At 39.9% G+C, this 18570-nt stretch overlaps 1 protein-coding gene across 7 annotated transcripts in view; it reads right to left on the reverse strand.

The window, feature by feature from the left end:
• Window positions 1-18570, reverse strand: part of SORCS1 (sortilin related VPS10 domain containing receptor 1) — a 562818-nt gene that overhangs the window by 209298 nt on the left and 334950 nt on the right. For all 7 annotated transcript variants that reach the window (XM_082611124.1, XM_082611122.1, XM_082611123.1 and 4 more), the window contains exon 4: window positions 2128-2286. In XM_082611124.1, coding sequence (XP_082467250.1) covers window positions 2128-2286 — 159 coding nt within the window. The remainder of the gene's footprint in view (window positions 1-2127; window positions 2287-18570) is intronic.

The following is an 18570-nucleotide window of genomic DNA, read 5'->3' on the forward strand; positions in this document are numbered from 1 at the left end:
CACATGTATTTATATTCTTTCCCTAGATGGAATGAAAACTCCTCGATATAGTTATTTTATACCAACAGTGCATCATGCTGAGCACATAAAACAGACATGGAGTCTAATATTTGTGGGGTTTTGTTTCTTTTCAATCTCATTGGAAGTGCACCTGCAATTATAAATATCCACACAAACACATTTTAAGGCAAAGAAAGCCAACCCCAAGTACCAATTCCCATATGTGGCTGAGTCGGAGCCGCATGTCCCAACTCCTCCAGAGTTATCCACTCTGCCACAGTGCTCATGGCATCACTGTCTGAAGTACTGGCACATGAAGGGTTAAATTTTGGGGCATCTCCTCTGACACAACTGCAAAGATGCATAGTTTTCACTTAGCCAGGTAAATCTGGCCCTCAGTGTGCCTCTGGCATCAGGGGGAAAATTAACCAACTGTCCAATAAAATACAAAAACCCAGTGGATTAAATGACTAATACTCTGTGTCCTGAGCTGCTCAGCTTTGCCTCTGGTAACTGCACCATCCTGGACTAGATGCACTGTGGCTTGACTCCAGGAATGAAATTGTACATTCTGCTGAAAGGGGAGCCAGGCTGCTCGAGGGGAAAAAAATACTAATTGTACGTCTTTCCTATTTTTAGGCTAATGTGCATTTTATTTGGCAGTAAGGCCAGTGTGAATAAAACTCCAAACCTAAGAATTTTAATTTGCTTCCTCAAAAATGCTCATGTCAGTAGAGACCTTGAAAAGTTGTTTATACTATTCCCCTCCCTTCAGGAAGAACCCCACACGTCTATACCAGCCCAGACGGTTTTAACCACCTGGCTAAGTATTCTAGGGTTTTAACCCTAGAATATTCTCCTCACTCAGGGAAGTCCAGTATTTCTTTAAATATATGTAATTTGCAACATATAATTCCTCTGAGGATAATTCTCAGAATGACCTCACTGAACCATGCATTTCACAAAGAGCATTCGAATATTTTACCTATTTTCCTTTTGGCTTTTATGGCTAGAGCCTCTCTCACATTTGCCTTTGTATACTTTTTTCCTCTAATTCTAATCTGATTGTATTTGCTGTTGCTAGCCTTACATTCTACCTGAAAATGTAAGTTCCTTAAAAGCTGGAGCTACTGGGCTTCTCTGGTGGCGCAGTGGTTGAGAGTCTGCCTGCTAATGCAGGGGACACGGGTTCGAGCCCTGGTCTGGGAGGATCCCGCATGCCGTGGAGCAACTAGGCCCGTGAGCCACAACTACTGAGCCTGCACGTCTGGAGCCTGTACTCCGCAACAAGAGAGGCCGCGATAGTGAGAGGCCCGCGCACCGCGATGAAGAGTGGCCCCCACTTGCCGCAACTGGAGAAAGCCCTCGCACAGAAACGAAGAACCAACACAGCAAAAATTAATTAATTAATTAAAAAAAAAAAAGATCTAGTCTTTAAAAAAAAAAAAAAAAGCTGGAGCTACATGTATTTTATAATGTATCTGCAGTACAGATTACATGATATATTTTATAGCATTTATCCCATAAAATACATATACATATTGCGTGTACATGCACACACATATATACACACAGATAAACATACAATAGCATAACTTCATTCAATGCCTTCCTAAAACATAGATCTATCCTTCAGCCTAACCACCAAGAGAAGAAAAGTCCTGAGATTGCCTGATTCTGAATGTTCTCTATGTACATTTCTCTCACTAGTTTAGCATATCACTAGCTAATGTTCTTCACTCTTTCAGGGTCATCCTTCCCTTTAAGGCTCTGAGAAAAGCTATGGGTTCTTTATTCCAAAAAAAATGATCACATCTCACATACACAAAGCACTGTCTCAAATTCCCTGGGGCTTTCCTGATGGCCTGAAGCTTCCAGGTAAGAACTACTTCTCCACAATGTCTTCCTTAGGGTCTAGCTTTTCCTTTGTGTGCTGTTTCAGATGCTTACACAGCTCAAACAAGCAGCCTGAGATCCACATGGCTGCCCCTCGCCCCACCGGCACAGGGTTCAAGCTGCTGCACAGAACAAACCTGACAGCTGAGAAGAAATGTAGCCATGACTAAGTAGTGGTCTTTCCCTAGGACAACCATGCACCACTGTCTCGAACAAGGGGATCACGCTCACCTTTTGGTCTTGGCTGTATGCCAGAATCCAGTCCTCTTGCTTGGGGTGGAAAAGTAAGCTCTGGATGTAAAAGTTCAGCCGGTACTTTTGATAGGTTGCCCCTTCGTCCGAGCTGATCAGTAAGCTGCTCTCAATCTCCGGGTCTGTGAGCAACATAATCTGCGGCAGAGAATTGTTCAGGAAAGAAAACAACAGAGAGGTAAGTGTGCAAATTTACAAGGCTTAAAAATGAGCTAAATTTTGACAAGGGAGGGAAAAGGAACAGGCAAAGAACGCTTGGCCAAACAAGGACCTTGACTCTGTCAAGTTTGCTCTCCTACCTTGGACCAAGGCCATGAAACTCTTCACCAAGAAATGAAAGAGGCAGGACAGACTGAAAGGAAGGAGGAGGAAATGTAGGAGTGCATTTTCTTCCCTCCTATAGGGCTCCTTGGTTTTTTTTCCCAAGGTTACTTCCTTAATCTGAAATATTTCCCATTGTTCCCCTAACCCCAGCCCTCCTTCCTGCTGCGCCTTGTCTAGTCTCCATTTTGGGGGGATGAAACTTGTCACAGTCTTTTGTGAGAAAGGTGGAAAGAAGTAGAAAGAGGATGGAGTCCACTGGTTTTTCTCTCCATCACAAACCCTCCTGTTCACATCAACAATATCCCATGTCATCCTGCCTTTAGTCTGATTTTCTGAGTCTTGAGTCAAAGACTGTGCATTCAAAAGCCTGCTCTGGGTATTGTCCAAAGGCTCCTTTACCACCTGCTAACATATTAATAGTTTACTTATTTATTTTCTTTATTGTCTATATATTCTCTCTAGAACACAAACCCATTAGAATAGTGATATTTCTCTATTTTTATCACCACAAGTGCCTTCCCAGCAGCTAGAATGAGGTCCAGCATATATTATATATTCAATAAATATTTGACATGAATGAACGAAAGTTAAAGGAATGAATGGAAAGTTTTCAGAGTAGTCGCATAGATCTAGAAAGATGCCCAGAGTAATTTGAGCAGATATGAATGTAAGTTCCATGGAAAAAGTAATTGGATGCCCTCCTCCATCTTTGGCCTATTGACAAGAGAATATGCTATACTCATGTAAAAATTCACAGCTCCAGAGGCTTGGGACTTTCTCCTTTTGAGGGTTAATCTTGGCCATAGCAGTGTGAACAATCCACAATAGGAGCAAGGTGGAGGAGCTGCTCTGAAAACGGCTTTTTACTCTCTTGTTTTGCGCCTTTAGGAATATGTGATAAAGCACCTCATTCCCGACTCTGCAGGGTGCCTTTCGCTCAAAGTGCACACTTAACGCCTCCAGTCAGGTGGCCTTAATGCTACCCACTGACTTCTTCCCCAACAACTTATTCATTGGCACTTTCTGAGTTTGGTTTGGAGAAGCATGAAAGATGTGCTTAATGTGTGGCCATATGAAGAGTGATCACTGCAGCCCAGGGTTTAAAGATTACCAGCTAAGGGTGTGGCAGTTCCAGGAAAAGGAGAGAGAGAGAGAAAGGAAGAAAAAAAAACCCCAAAAAACTAGAGCCCTGTCATAAGAGAACAGAGTGCCAGGCAAACGCACAGGGCTTTCTCAGGCATTGGGAGGCAATCGTATTAAAACCTCAGGATAGTTAGTGTCATCTTCCAAACTGGTGTCCGATCACTGCAAATGGCACACGACGATCGCACACCAGACACGCTCAGCCTGAACTGTGTTTATGTTACCCAGGATGAATTTCAGGTTCCTTGCTGTTCTTTCACCCTGCCCTTCTCGAAGAGGAGAAAGGGACGGATGAAGTGGAGTGAGCGGAACGCTGCAGCTGTCAGCTCCGTTCTGGACAAGATGGAGAGCACACACAAAACTGGAGACTAACTGCCTCCCCTCCCATGTTCTGGTGAAGCCACTGTCCATCGACCATAAATTCTGACAAAGTTATAGGTCTCTCTGTCTTGTAGTCACCAAGCAGACAGTGTTCCCCTTCTGGATAACTGATGCAGAACCATCAGGTAATCTCCTAAGTACAACTTCGTGCCATCATTAAAGTCTATTGTATGTCAGATGGCTCCTAAATTCACAAGAATATTTCCAGGGGATTTCATATTTACTGGCACACAAAAGCTGTCATTTTCCAAAAACAAATAAGTCATCAAATGATCATATTGCTTTGTGTCTCCAACCACAATTAACAATAATATATAACAGCCTTTTGCACTACTGCCAGCAAGTAATTTCTATGATAATATGAAGAGGCTCAATTTTATAGAGCATCTATTATCTCAGGCAAGGTGATTCCATCCCCCACCCTGCTTTTCTATTTCTCTGTAAACCAGAATATGTTTACTCTCTTCCCACAAGTGCGGATCTCACCACCTCCTTCTCCTGGAAGACTACTTCATCAAAATAAAAACCCTGGGCCTACAGAATATCCTCAAATCAAGTTGATTATTTATCATTTATTTAAAATACTTCTGATACTCATTTATACTCTGAGTCATCAAACTGTATGAGATATTCTGCATCCAAGTACTATTGGATGGGGGAGGTAGAATAATACAAATATTTTCAAACATATGGTTATTTAACATTAAGTAAATAAAACTCCTGGCTTCCTCAGTCTTTTCTTCTGGGTACTAAAAATATGTAGACCAAAATCTCACCATTTCTTTTTTTTTTTTTTTTTTTATGGTACGCGGGCCTCTCACTGTTGTGGCCTCTCCCATTGCGGAGCACAGGCTCCGGACGCGCAGGCTCAGCGGCCATGGCTCACGGGCCCAGCCGCTCTGCGGCATGTGGGATCCTCCTGGACCGGGGCACGAACCTGTGTCCCCTGCTTCGGCAGGCGGACTCTCAAATACTGCGCCACCAGGGAAGCCCTCACCATTTCTTTACAGTCTTCACCTAAAACCTTCTATTTGGGAAGTTGATATTTTGGAAATTATAGAAGATGTCAGGATATTCCCCCTGTAAGATTTATAGATGTATCTGTATTACACAAAACTTCAGTGGTTCCTCTTTCAAATCTCTTGTCCAAACCACTCAAAACAAACAGGTCAGTCTGGATCCATTTTTGTTTAGCCATTTTTTATTGCAAAAACAACTTTGTAAGACTTCCAGTAGAATTCAAAATAAAAGAAAAATAGGGACTTCCCTGGTGGCACAGTGGTTAAGAATCCGCCTGCCAATGCAGGGGACATGCCGTGACCCCTGGTCCGGGAAGATCCCACATGCTGCGGAGCAACTAAGCCCGTGCGCCACAACTTCTGAGCCTGCGCTCTAGAGCCCACGAGCCACAACTACTGAAGCCTGCGGGCCTAGAGCCCATGCTCCACAACAAGAGAAGCCACCGCAATGAGAAGCCCGTGCACCACAACGAAGAGTAGCCCTGCTCACCGCAAGTAGAGAAAGCCCGTGCGCAGCAACGAAGACCCAATGCAGCCATAAAGAAACAAACAAACAAACTTACAAAGAAAAATAAATTGACCCTATCCCATCAACAAGTGAAACCATGTTTGTGCCCCCTTCTACTTCTTTATCCGCAGCTACATATCATATCACGGATTGAGTTTTTGCTTGTTTTTTTTTTTTTTTCATTTAATATTATGGCCTATATTCATTTCCACCTGAACTGAAAACACACAAATGCATACACACACATTAATACACACCACTGTATACAATGTATTTTAATTGCTTAATCACAAGCTTCAACACAGTTAGGTTATAACTGGTTCAGTGGTTGAACCATAGTAAGTGCTTAATGAACTATTAACTGGATTAGTGGAATCTTATTATTTCAGTCTTCAAATTAGAATCTTTTAGTAATTATATTTCAAATGAGTTAAAGTTTGTTCTGTCATGTTGTAGGTTATGAAAAGTAAATATGTTAGTAAGCAAATAAAGAATTTAAGTAAGACCTAAATAGAAAATGTTTAACCCATTTGAGAAAAAAGATACAGTGTAAATGATAAGTGTGATCCAATCTTTAGACGAAAATGATGCTCTTTATAAATAAAGTTCTATCTTCTCAAGAAGGTATTCTACTAGGAAATATTATCAAAACAGAAACTTCAAATTAGTGAATATACCTCAAAAAATAATAGATTACATTCCTTAAATATATTCAGTGGTCCCTGTTTTTGCTGATTTACAATTGGCTATCTTCTTTTGGCTTTTTTTTTCTCTTTTTTTAATTAATTTATTTATTTTTGGCTGTATTGGGTCTTCGTTGCTGCATGCGAGCTTTCTCTAGTTGTGGCGAGCAGGGGTTACTCTTTGTTGTGGTGCGCGGGCTTCTCATTGTGGTGGCTTCTCTTGTTGTGGAGCATGGGCTATAGGCGTGTGAGCTTCAGTAGTTGTGGCATGCGGACTCAGTAGTTGTGGCCCACAGGCTCTAGAGCACAGGCTCAGTAGTTGTGGCACATGGGCCTAGTTGCTAAACGGCATGTGGGATCTTCCCAGACCAGGGCTCGAAGCCATGTCCCCTGCATAGGCAGATTCTTAACCACTGCGCCACCAGGGAAGCTCCCTTCTTTTGGCTTTTCATGTGACTCTGAATAAATGGTGTTTTGCTGTGTTTAATCCTCTGCATTCTGGAATACGATCTGAAAGACAGAACTTTAAAAGACCTTCATAAAAGGCATGACTCCAAACTCTGCAGGATTCCTGAAGTGAGCTCTCTAAAAAGAGGGCTTGTTTGCCTAGCATAAAGCTTGCTCCATAGTAGGTCCATACATCTTTGTAAATGAACAAATGAATGAATAAAGGAATGAGTCCTCTTCATCCCTGCTTCTGCTAAATGCAGTTCATGGATCCCTGTGACATTGAGAATTCTGAGTCCTCTGAAACCAATCTCTGCTGTTCTACTTGGAAGTAAGTGGGGTGGGTAGAGACAATGGGAAGAGTCTGCCCTTAACAGGAAAGTAATTATTCTCTGTTCAGATCAGCCCATGAGTGATTAGAACCAGTTTACTCCTGTCCTGCAGGGTGTGCTGCACTCACTGCATCTACAGGTGAACTGTTTTCCGTAGAAAGTCAGTAATGGTGACACTGGCTCTTAACCACCCAATTCTAAGCAATCGTTCATCATCCACTTCAGGGGAAGGAAGAAACTTTATTTGCTCTTCCTAGAGGTGATAAATGAACGTGAAATGCAATTTATAGATTTCAAATATGTCACTTCTACCTTTTTTTTGGTATTAGTCCCTCTGAAAGCTCAGTGTCATCAAACATCAAATGCATCTCCACTCTCTTTGACTTGCTCCAGATTCAAAATATGGTTACATGATGTAATTCTACAAAACACTGCCTGACAGCTTTCTGATCCTTCCAGGTGTCTACTCAGAACATTCCTCCCAGAAGAATGCACCTACTATTTAGTCTTCCAGATTCTTTTCCTAGGTGTGTTGTTCTTGGAATTCCATTATCTACCTATTTAGGCAGGGTGGAGTTATTAATAAGGGGCAGCCTCACCACCCCAAGGCATACATTTTTTCCCACCATTTCTTTGGTCCTAAAGCAAAGAGTATTTACTTTATGTGTTGTTCATTATTTGTTTGCTCATTTGTCTACTCCTTGTCATTCATGGACTGGAATCAAGAAGAGGTAATATACTAGGGATATCTCTCTTGCTTTGCTCAAGGCTTAACTCAGATCCAGATGCCCATATCACAGGTGCATAATAAGTAATTTCCATAGTGATAATGACAATGACAAAGAAAAATAACAATAGCAGCAATTGGGCACTCTAGTTATCTAGCCACTCTATTCAAACAAAAATCTATCTATAAATAGTATAAGAGGCTATCTGCAAAACTCTGGCTCCAATATAAAAAACAAATTAAGCAAAATATAATCAGAGCAAGTAAATAATTGGCTGACTGATGTGGAGGGAAGAGTTGCCTATTCCCAATGTGAGGTGGACATTTACCCTTCCCAGATGAGCTGAGGGTGAAAGCAACAAATGCTTAGCAATGGGCAACTATTTAGAGGACAGTATTAGGGAAAGTTACACAGGATCCCAGAATGACCCATGAAAAGGAAGTCACTGAAGTACGAACAACAGTGAGAAAAGGAGAGGAAAGTTATTAAAAAGAAAAAGGTTCAATCAAGTAAACACCGATAGAAAAGAGTCTGTAGAAAGACATACCCGTGAGCAATCATTTGTCCTAAGTCCCACTCTCACCCTCTCCCCCAAACTCAGTGAAGCTCACCTAATGTTCAGTAACCCACCCATGTTCATTAACACGAAGGAGGGTCATTCAATACTAAGAGACCAGGAGACCATTTGGACAATAGACCATCTTCTTGTGACCTGAATATTGATTCAATGAAATTGGAGAGAAACTTTTGCACTGTCTTCTGTAAGTTTACTTTTGAACTTTTTTTTTTTTTAATGAGGACTCAAAGATTTTGAATTTTCAGGGGGGAAAAAGAGTTTTCAAGAAGTGTATCAAACAATTTCAGTCCTTCAAACTTCTCTTAATAGCCTTAGAAGACGCAACCTATTACCTATTATGTAATAATAATGATAATTCAGTCAATACTCTTTTTGCCAAACCCTGTAAGGCACAGAACAGTAACATTCACCAGGAATGATAACATATGGGTTACATATCGGTTACACTCCTTGGAAGACAGTTCAAGAAAGAAAGTTTATGGAAGATTGCTTCCGATTTCTCTTGGGACTATGGAACACAACCCTCTCTTTCGAGTTAACTCAGAGAATCTCAAACTAAAAAACACCATTTCGCTGTGAGACTCTGTTCCCATTACTGTGACCCTCTGCATGCATCTGGGCAGGTTGATATGCTGGGCTGAGTGTGGGGATACTGAACCACATGCTTGTTTTCCACAAGAAGAGCCACGACCAAATCCTAAACCTGACCTTTGTCAATGTTGTGGATGTGTGTACTTCCTCAGAAAAGAGGAAGAAAGTGAGTTGAGTGAATCCCACTCATGCTATGAGAAGAAGGAAAAACAAACCATAAATATATACTATAATCACAGTATCCCATGGGGCCTAACTCCAAAGATGGATTTGAGTTTCATTTCTGCCATGTCTCTGATGCCAACTTGAAGATTTCACAGCTCACTTAATCTTTTTTTGAGCCTCCGTTTCATCACTGAGGGTAGTGATACTATAAAAAAGCTTATATGTATTGAGCATCTGCTATGTACCAGGCACTCCACTAAACCTTTAAAATATATTACCTCATTAAACTACTTAAAAGAAGTAAAATACTTCAGATAGATATTACTTCCATTTGACAGAAGAGGAAATGAGGCTTTGAGGAATGAGGTGATTTGTTCAAGGTCACACTGCTGATCAGTGGTAAAGGTATCTATGGGATCAAATAAGATCATCTGTGTGAAAGCAATGTTGAGCTTTGCGTCAATGATACCGTTATTACTTCACAAAGAATGTCACATTAGTACTGTACGTTCTGATAAAATGTGATAGTTGAGTTCTAAAAAAGAAAGAGATAAACCTTGTTTTACAAATATCTCATAAAAATATTGCCTAGATGGGAAGAAGGGGGGGACAATCAGGGACTAGGAGTTAAATAATGGAGATTCAATAACAAGATGATTGGTAAGATATTCTTGAAGAAATATAGATACTTTTGGGAGGGGCTTTAAATATTAATCTATGGAAGCACAATACCCAGTCCTGGTTCACACTCAGATTTTTCACAATGGTGCTGGCCTCCTTTTCCTTATTCTTCTACCTTCGCTCCTCCATAAAACTGGTTTTATGCTTTATCATAAGTATGGGTGAGAAAAAAATGATAGAAATGGTCAAAAAAGCTCTGACCTAATGACAGTACAGGTAGAGAAACAAACATTTCCATACAAGCTTGTTCTCAAAAAAGTTTATGCTAAAGTCAATAAGAATCATTACAACGTAATTATTTTCCTCATAAACAGATCCTATGTCTAATTGGCATTTAAAAAATAAACTCATTTTGCTGGAGAAATTGCTATTATTACACTAAGGGGATAGTAGGGTATATGGACTATTCATTAATGCTTATCATTGTGTCATCTGGTTTTAAAATATGGCATTTTTAAAGGAAAAGAATGATGTACAAACTTGAGATTTTTATTTTTGCAGTCACTATGGAGACTGATTAAATACCTTAAGAATATTTGAGCTGCCTTAAAAATCCCAGCATTATCCATAGCCTCTGCTCAAACTCAATCAGAACACACTTCCATGGTCATTACAAGTCCCAGAGTAACTTCTCTCTTAAATCCCCAAAGAGCTATAAATGCCAAAAGGTTACATCATTTTAAAATGTTAGCTGGTATCAGAGGGAGCCGTGATTCTGGGAGAAATGGACATTCATCTTCTTCGCTCATGGGAAACTTTATAAGAAATGATGTTCATTTAATGGTAAGAAATCTCTTTATTCCACTACAAATGATAAAGGAGAGGAGGTGGGGGAGAAAGAGCAAGAAAGAGAAGCTATCAGTATATGTTAACATTGATTTAGGTGAGAGACATAGCATTTGGGGTAAAATCGCTAAGTTGTGCATTTGATTTTAGAGTTTGAATAAATATCAAGTTGAAAGTCAGAATGAGAGGAAGAGCCTGTAGGAATGAATCCATTCTGAAAATCAGGGAAAAGAACATAACCACATGCTTCATTCTTTGCTCTCCTAGTATCATCATTCTGAGAAGTATGGTTTAATTTTACTTATATTAATGCTTCATGGTAAATGGACAAATATACCAGGGTATTTTGGGGAATATTAATAAAGTCTCAGCCACATGACACCTTGCTAATGTATTTGGCTATTAAAGCTTTCCTGGGAAGACAGTGGAGACCACCAGGGGTTTCTCTCCAACAGGATTTGCAGATTAGTGAAGTGACAGTTGCCTCCCAGCCCCTCTGCAGAGCTCTCAGGAAGATGGGGCGGGAGGGGAACATCCAGAAAAAGTGCCTCCAGTTAACAAGGAGATCTATTTCACTAACATTTTTTCTTAGTTCCTTAATTATTTAATGCCAGACACTGTTCATCTCAAGTTGTTTTTGAGAGGCAGACAGGGTGGATATGCTTAATCAAGCTGCCCCGGAGCATAATTACATTCTGCTGCTGCTTCTCCTCTCTTCTTTCCCTTCCATCAGCGCAGACAATATAGTAATGCAATGTTTTAAGACGATTTTTTTCCCATAATTGCATGGCAGTTCCATATCTTGGGCTGATTCCATTTCAAAACAAGTATCTCAGAAGCAGCAGAACTCATCCCATATGTTAAGAGAAAAGGACCTCTGTTCCACTTATTTATTGCCGTGCAATAAACTACATCAGAATGGTGGCAAGAGACAACCATTTATTTTGTTCTTGGTTTTGTGGGTCAGGGATTCTGAAAGTGCTCAGCTGGGCAGTGAGTCTTAAATCCACTTGATGTCAACTGTGGTGGCTGGAACTGGAGGTTCCTCTTCCAAGATGGCTTCTTTACTCATGTGTTGGTCTTAGCCTCTCTCTTTCTCTCCATGTTGAATCCCATCCTCCAGGCCCTTCCCATGTGGCTTGAACTTCACAGAGTATTACAGTTTCATGGTTGTTGGATTTCATAATTGGTGGCTGGCTTCTCCCAGTATGAGGGTCCCAAGAGTGAATGTTCAAGGGACTCCAGTGGAAGCTACAAGGCTTCTTATGACCTGTCCTCAGAAGTTCTAGATGTCCATTTTGCCCCATTCTATTGATCACACACGTCACTAACTCTGAGCTAGATTTAATGGGAAGAGAAAAATGGACTCTACCTCTCAAGGGGGGAAGGACATATGCACACACAGAAGAATGGCAAGAATTGACGGCAGCCATCTTGGAGATATATGACAACAACTATTTTCTGTACAGTATGTCACTTATAGTTAAAAGAAGGGGGGTATGATAAAAACATTATTATTATATTCAATATGAATTTAAAAGTCTTTTCATAATAATAATACATCTGGAAATCAAACAACTTGAGGTTATCAGATTTTTCATTGGGTTTCGGCTGTGAAATAGCTGTTACCTTAAATTTCTGAAGGCTATAAATTCCCAATCTGGTATCAATTCAAGGTGAATATTTATTGGAGCCTAAATGAATTTTACTGTTAGTCAGTCTCAGAGATATCAAGAGACCCAAGGTCAAGAAATTTTAGTTTGGGGCTTCCCTGGTGGCGCAGTGGTTAAGAATCCACCTGCTAATGCAGGGGGCACGGGTTCAAGCCCTGGTCCAGGAAGATCCCACATGCCACAGATCAATTAAGCCCGCACGTCACAACTAATGAGCCTGAGCTCTAGAGTCCGCAAGCCACAACTACTGAGCCCACGTGCCACTACTACTGAAGCCCGCACACCTAGGGCCTGTGCTCCTCAACAAGAGAAGCCACCGCAATAAGCCTGCGCACGGCAACAAAGAGTAGCCCCCGCTCGCCGCAACTGGAGAAAAGCCCGTGCGCAGCAATGAAGACCCAATGCAACCAAAAATAAAATAAATAAATTTAAAAAAAAACCAAAAACACCATTCACTTCAAAAAAAAAAAAAAAGACATTCTAGTCCGTGGATTTTCAGGATACATAAATTGCCCAGATTAAATTATAGAAGAATATATCCGTTAAATATTCATTAAAATGTGCATAATTAACTATTCAATAAGAGAGCCCATATCTAGGCATTACAATCCCATCATTTAATTAAGGATCTCATGCTATAAAAAGTGAGTTTCTTAAGAGCAAAACCAGTTCTTGTCCCTTTATGTTCACAACAGAACCACCAATATCAATTACGACACAATCTAGCAATTGAAAACAGAATATTTATTGTTCTCTTGGGTCTTAAAATAAACTGACTGACTTTTAGGTAGCCTTGGACCAACAAAAACAACAAAAGGCCATTTGTGAATGGTTGAATGGTAAATGTGTCCCAGAAACATACAGCAAGTTTAATTTTCATTGTGCACAGGCTGGTGTAAAACCATCTACAATTTTCATTTTATGTTTTTAATTTAATTTTATTTTATTTTATTTATTATTATTATTATTATTTTGTGGTACGCCGGCCTCTCACCGCTGTGGCCTCTCCCGTTGCGGAGCACAGGCTCCAGACACGCAGGCTCAGCGGCCATGGCTCATGGGCCCAGCCGCTCCGCGGCATGCGGGATCCTCCCAGACTGGGGCACGAACCCGTGTCCCCTGCATCGGCAGGCGGACTCTCAACCACTGCGCCACCAGGGAAGCCCTGTTTTTTATTTTATATGCATCCTGCTGTGTAGCTCAATTCCTATGGCCACTAGGCCAACCCTATAAAACACTCATCTGCTCCAAGTTACTACCAACAGGGAATCCACACTTTAAGAAAATATCCACAACCCAGCCCTCTTGACTTCAGTGGTATTTTTCAGCCCTACGATTCAAAAGGAATGAAAAGAATCCCCAAAAAGGGCTCAAAAAGAACAAAACTTTTGCCTTCATAGAACCTTTGCAAACACATGATCTTTATGTATCTGGACTAATGTCTTTTATGTATCTAGTCACCACAGTTGCTCAGAGGTTAGCATCCTTAATGATCAGAAGGATACCTAATCAAGGTGCTATCATGCAATCTAATTATAGAAGTTCCATTCTATTTTGTGACTATGCAAAAGCATTTTCCTATTGAGATTCATGTTTGTGATGGGTTGAATATGCCCATAAAGGTACCATCATTTACAAAGTTGACTGGTCTTGATTTAAGAACTCCTTTGACCATATGAGAGACTGTTCACAGGCAGTTTGGTTTTCTCTGAATGGATCGGAGATGAGGTGAATATATGTCATCTTTTGTCCTGTAGAGTCCTGGTTTCCTCCTACTGTACCATCATAAATATTATTACTGACACTCAGAAATACATGGTTTGAACTATAAATTATATGGTCATCCTACAGGGTGGAAGATTTCTTTATCTGAAACCCTCAGAGAATTCTTCCCAAAAGTGAATTTTCCCAATAACTGAGCAACTTTTAAAAAACAGTGACCATGTTGAATTAAAGAAGAAAGTGCTATGTAATGTTTAAATGAAAATGACATGTATGTTATATACATGAGGTCCTACAAACTCATGGATAGACCACACCTTCCTTGACAGAATATACCATATATCATTTACCATTCCCTGAAATCCAGGGTTGTGAAAATACAACTCAGTTAATTCATTTGACTATAATACAGCAATGCTTTCTGGAACTACTGAAGTGTGCTGAGCTCTCTGCTGAACATGAAATAGTTTTCTAGGTTCAAATAATTCCATACTCCACCCATTAATTCCATACGTTTCCACTGTCAGACAGGCTCCTACTAAGATAATAGAAACCTCTTTTCCACCTTCAATCTAAATAATTCTTCTGATGACATATTTTATTAAATTAAGAACACATTCTCAAAGTAAACCCTGTTCTAAAATCAATTTATGTTTTTTCTAGAACCCTCACTCAAATATCTTGATCACCAAATGAAGCCTTGCCTGTATAACACTGATGGCCACTTGCCTGTATAACACTTGCCTGTTCTTAGACATTCTAGAATTTCAGTTGTGTGGACCAGCCTATAAACCTGGCAGGCTCTTCTTTGGAGCCCACATTGATCATCATGTTTTCCTCTGAAGGTCACATGTGAACTGTGTCAGGCTGCAGCTTAGTCTTGTCACTGGGGAGCCTCTCAAACCTGGCACCTCCTCAGTTCACAAACAGCTGGTACTGAATCTAATTCCTTCAATTCAGAGTAAAAGGAAGAAGAAAAAGAGCACTCCTAGTGATAGGGTGTAGGCTTTAAGTTAGCTGGCAGGTGTCCAGTTTTTGATAAATATCAATGTACCAATGATACAATAACTTGTTTCTTTTAAATTATTCATTTTATTTGCTTTAAAATTTAGTATTTTTTTCAAGTTTGAGTAAGAATTAACATGTGCTCATTGCAGAAAAGTTTGAAAAATGACACCTCAAAAGTACTCAGAAATAAGAAAAGAAAAATCACTCAAACATCACTATGCAGAGATAATTGTCACTAACATTTTGAAGTTTGCTTTTACAATCTTTGTTTTCATGCATATATAGATACACACACAAACATAAATAGGGGGGAGACAGACAGACAGACACACACACACACACACACACACACCGGGAGGAGGGGAAAGAGAGAGAAAGAGAGATTGGTTTACATAGCAAGAGAGAGTTCCAAGTGATACTTTCTGCTTTTTAACCTTCTTTCTCCACCTTAAAACTACATTGCAAACATTTTCCAGGCTATTAAATATTCTTTAGTATTATCATTTTTTATTGGCTACTATTGTAGCCAATTCAAATTCTATTGAATTTGATTGATGGAAACACCATTATGCAATTAATCCCTTATTAGAAGGTTTTTAAATTTCACTGATGTACTCTTATGACCTAATGTACATTAACACTTCTGTACATCAACTGTTATTTCTTCAAGTAATTTCCTTAAAGTAGAATTTATGTTTCAAAGAATAGGAAGTTTGTTACCTCTTTTGATACATATTACCAAATGTCTCTCAGAAAAAGAATACTAATTCATGGTTCCCTGTCAGAGACATGGGAAGTACCTATCACCAACACTACCTTTTTTTTTTTTTTTCTCCTCTCTCTTTATAATGTTTTCTAAGCTGACTAGGGAAAAAGGTATATTTTGTGTCAAGACACATTACTAACGATAGTGAATTTTTCTTTCCTCCCTCCCTCTTTTTCTTCCTTTTGCCACGTGTGTTTAGTCATTTGAATATCCTCATTTGGTAGATTGCCAGTTCATTGTTTTTCTCCATTTTAAATCATGATTGTTACTCTCTTTCTTATTGATTTATATATATTGTCATTCTTACTTCATAGTCTATTTGTAACAGTCTATTTATGCACATTTTCAATCTTCATCTAAGTTTCTAGAAAAAAGCAAGAAAGTATCGTTCTGCACATATTATACAGAAGTAGACACAGAAGACCCCAGATAAGCATTTCAAGTTTGAAGGCAGTTAAGAGATTAAAAACTCTAAATCACATGGCACTTCAGTAATTGTGTTCCCTGAATAAAGGAGCCACAGAAAACATGATTTCTCCATTTTGACTCTATCATCAACTCATAGGCAAACCTTTCCTGTCATCCATTTATCATAAATTGTAAGACGTTAAAAAATACTTCACTTCACAAAAAAACCCTGCAAGTTAAGCTACTATTTAAGAAGATTTTATACATACATGACATTTTCATTTAAACTTTACACAGCCCTTTACAAATGTTAATTAAGATATTCCAACCGGAAATTGAAGCAAACCACAAGGGAGTGAAATTAGCCAGTGAGGGACATGATAATTTCTCCAAGACAATTTCAGAGCATTTTTGGCATCTGTATGGCTAACACCCAAGAACCTGGTTCCCAGGTCTGCCTTCTAAACATGAGACCACCAAATAAGCAGGTCTTCTAACCAGTGAGTATGAGCGCAGAGTGGTTATTAACCAACATGTGTAAATTTGTCTAAAACACAAGAGAAACTGTCAACTAAACTGAATATTCCCTCTTTGATACAATTTACATTGAATGCATAATTGAGGCACTAAATGGAACCTTATAAAGTCTGTCTTATCTACTGTCTTATCTATTTTTTAACAAAAATACAGAAATACCCTCAACAAAATTCTTAGATTCGGCCTTCAGGTATTTCAAGAATGAATAGAAAAACATGACTTTTGAAATATAAAGGATTTTTTGAGGAAAATGTTTTCACTCCACTCTAGGCCAGATGTTCATCATTCAACCATTTCTTTCTTCTCTCTCTCTTTTTTTCTTCTAATTTATTTAAGTAAGTTTTAGGTATCAAGTGATAGCTATTGTACTTAAGACTGGGGATTAAATTATAAATGAGACACTGAATGCCTTACTACACTGTGAATTCTTCTACAACTGGCTCTGCCACAGAAATAAGAGGTAAAATTCAGTGGAAAATGTACAGTCGTACAGGTAGTAACACATACAAAGTATTGTGAGAACACAAAAAAAGTACTTTTTTTCCTGTTGTTGGAATGAGGTAAGGAGCCATAGTGCACTGGATTCTACAATGGGTTTTGAAGGAATGTGTAGGCATTTGATAGAAGGGGCAGGAAGGATTTCATGGCAGAGGAGTCAACCTCTACAAAGACAGAGAAGTGTGAACACACACTGCATGCTCAGGTAATAGTGTAACAGGGAAGAGCCAAATCTTACTACATGTTGGATCTGTTTCTTTTATCTTAACCTTTGCTTTCCGCTGCTTTTGTTCACTAAAAGGCTACTGTCTCTACATAATGGCCTGCCTTGGGGAACCCTGCCCCTCTGCCTGAATGCTAAACCAAAGTGCCTTTGTTCAGGGAAACATCCGGACCCTGTCCACCTGTGGATGGCTGCAAGAAAGAAGAAATTAACACATCCCCTCCCTGAGGCTGGCCATTCCAAGGGACATTTGCAAATCTTACGGGCTTTTTACTTTACTTCCTCATCTCCTCCCCCTCTCTGTTCTATAAAAGAAACTGGCATCCAAACCCCGATAAGATGGTTATTTTGAGACTTTAGTCTGCCATCTTCTCAGTCTGCCAGCTTTCCAAATAAAGTGTTCCTTGCCTCAACACCTCGTTTCCAATTTATTGGCCTGTCGTGCAGCGAGCAGTGCAGCTTGGACTTGGTAACAATAGCAAGTTCCGCAGTATGCCAGAAGTTAGGTAAAGCAGCCTGCAGCCAAGTTAAAAGAGCTTTACTAGCCATGCAAAGGGGTTTTGACTTAAATAGCAAGGGAGTTTATTTATTCTGAGCCATACACACAAATTCAAGATTTTAAAGCGGGAAATAAAAAGACTACAGCTCATGTAGATTGACCACTTCGGAGGTGATACAGAAGTTGGATTAAAGAAAAGAGAAGTTGGAGGCAGGAAGCTCACTTAAGAGGCTGTTGAAATAGTTCAGCTAAGAGAAGTGTCAGGGGACTTCCCTGGTGGCGCAGTGGTTGACAGTCTGCCTGCCGATGCAGGGGACACGGGTTCATGCCCCGGTCCGGGAAGATCCCACATGCCGCGGAGCGGCTGGGCCCGTGAGCCACAGCCGCTAAACCTGCGCGTCCGGAGCTTGTGCTCCGCAACGGGAGAGGCCACAGCAGTGAGAGGCCCGCGTATCGCAAAAAAAATTAAAAAAATTAAAAAAATAAAAACTGAAGTGTCAGGAACACACACAATCTTAGACCAAATAACAGTATCCCTGAAGCTGGGCATTTAAGCATTTACCACGAGGAGTCCAATCCACCAGAATGCCAATCATACTTTATAGTTATTTCCAGCCCAATTTATAAGTACTGGAGATTCCAAAAAAGATTTTTCAGAAGCACACCCCTTGGGAAAAGACAGCTGAGTCTGACAACCAACGTTCTTCAAGGATCTAACAGGAG

The sequence above is a fragment of the Mesoplodon mirus genome, assembly GCF_964341445.2.
Source record: "Mesoplodon mirus genome assembly, chromosome: 2".
Lineage (NCBI taxonomy): Eukaryota > Metazoa > Chordata > Mammalia > Artiodactyla > Ziphiidae > Mesoplodon > Mesoplodon mirus.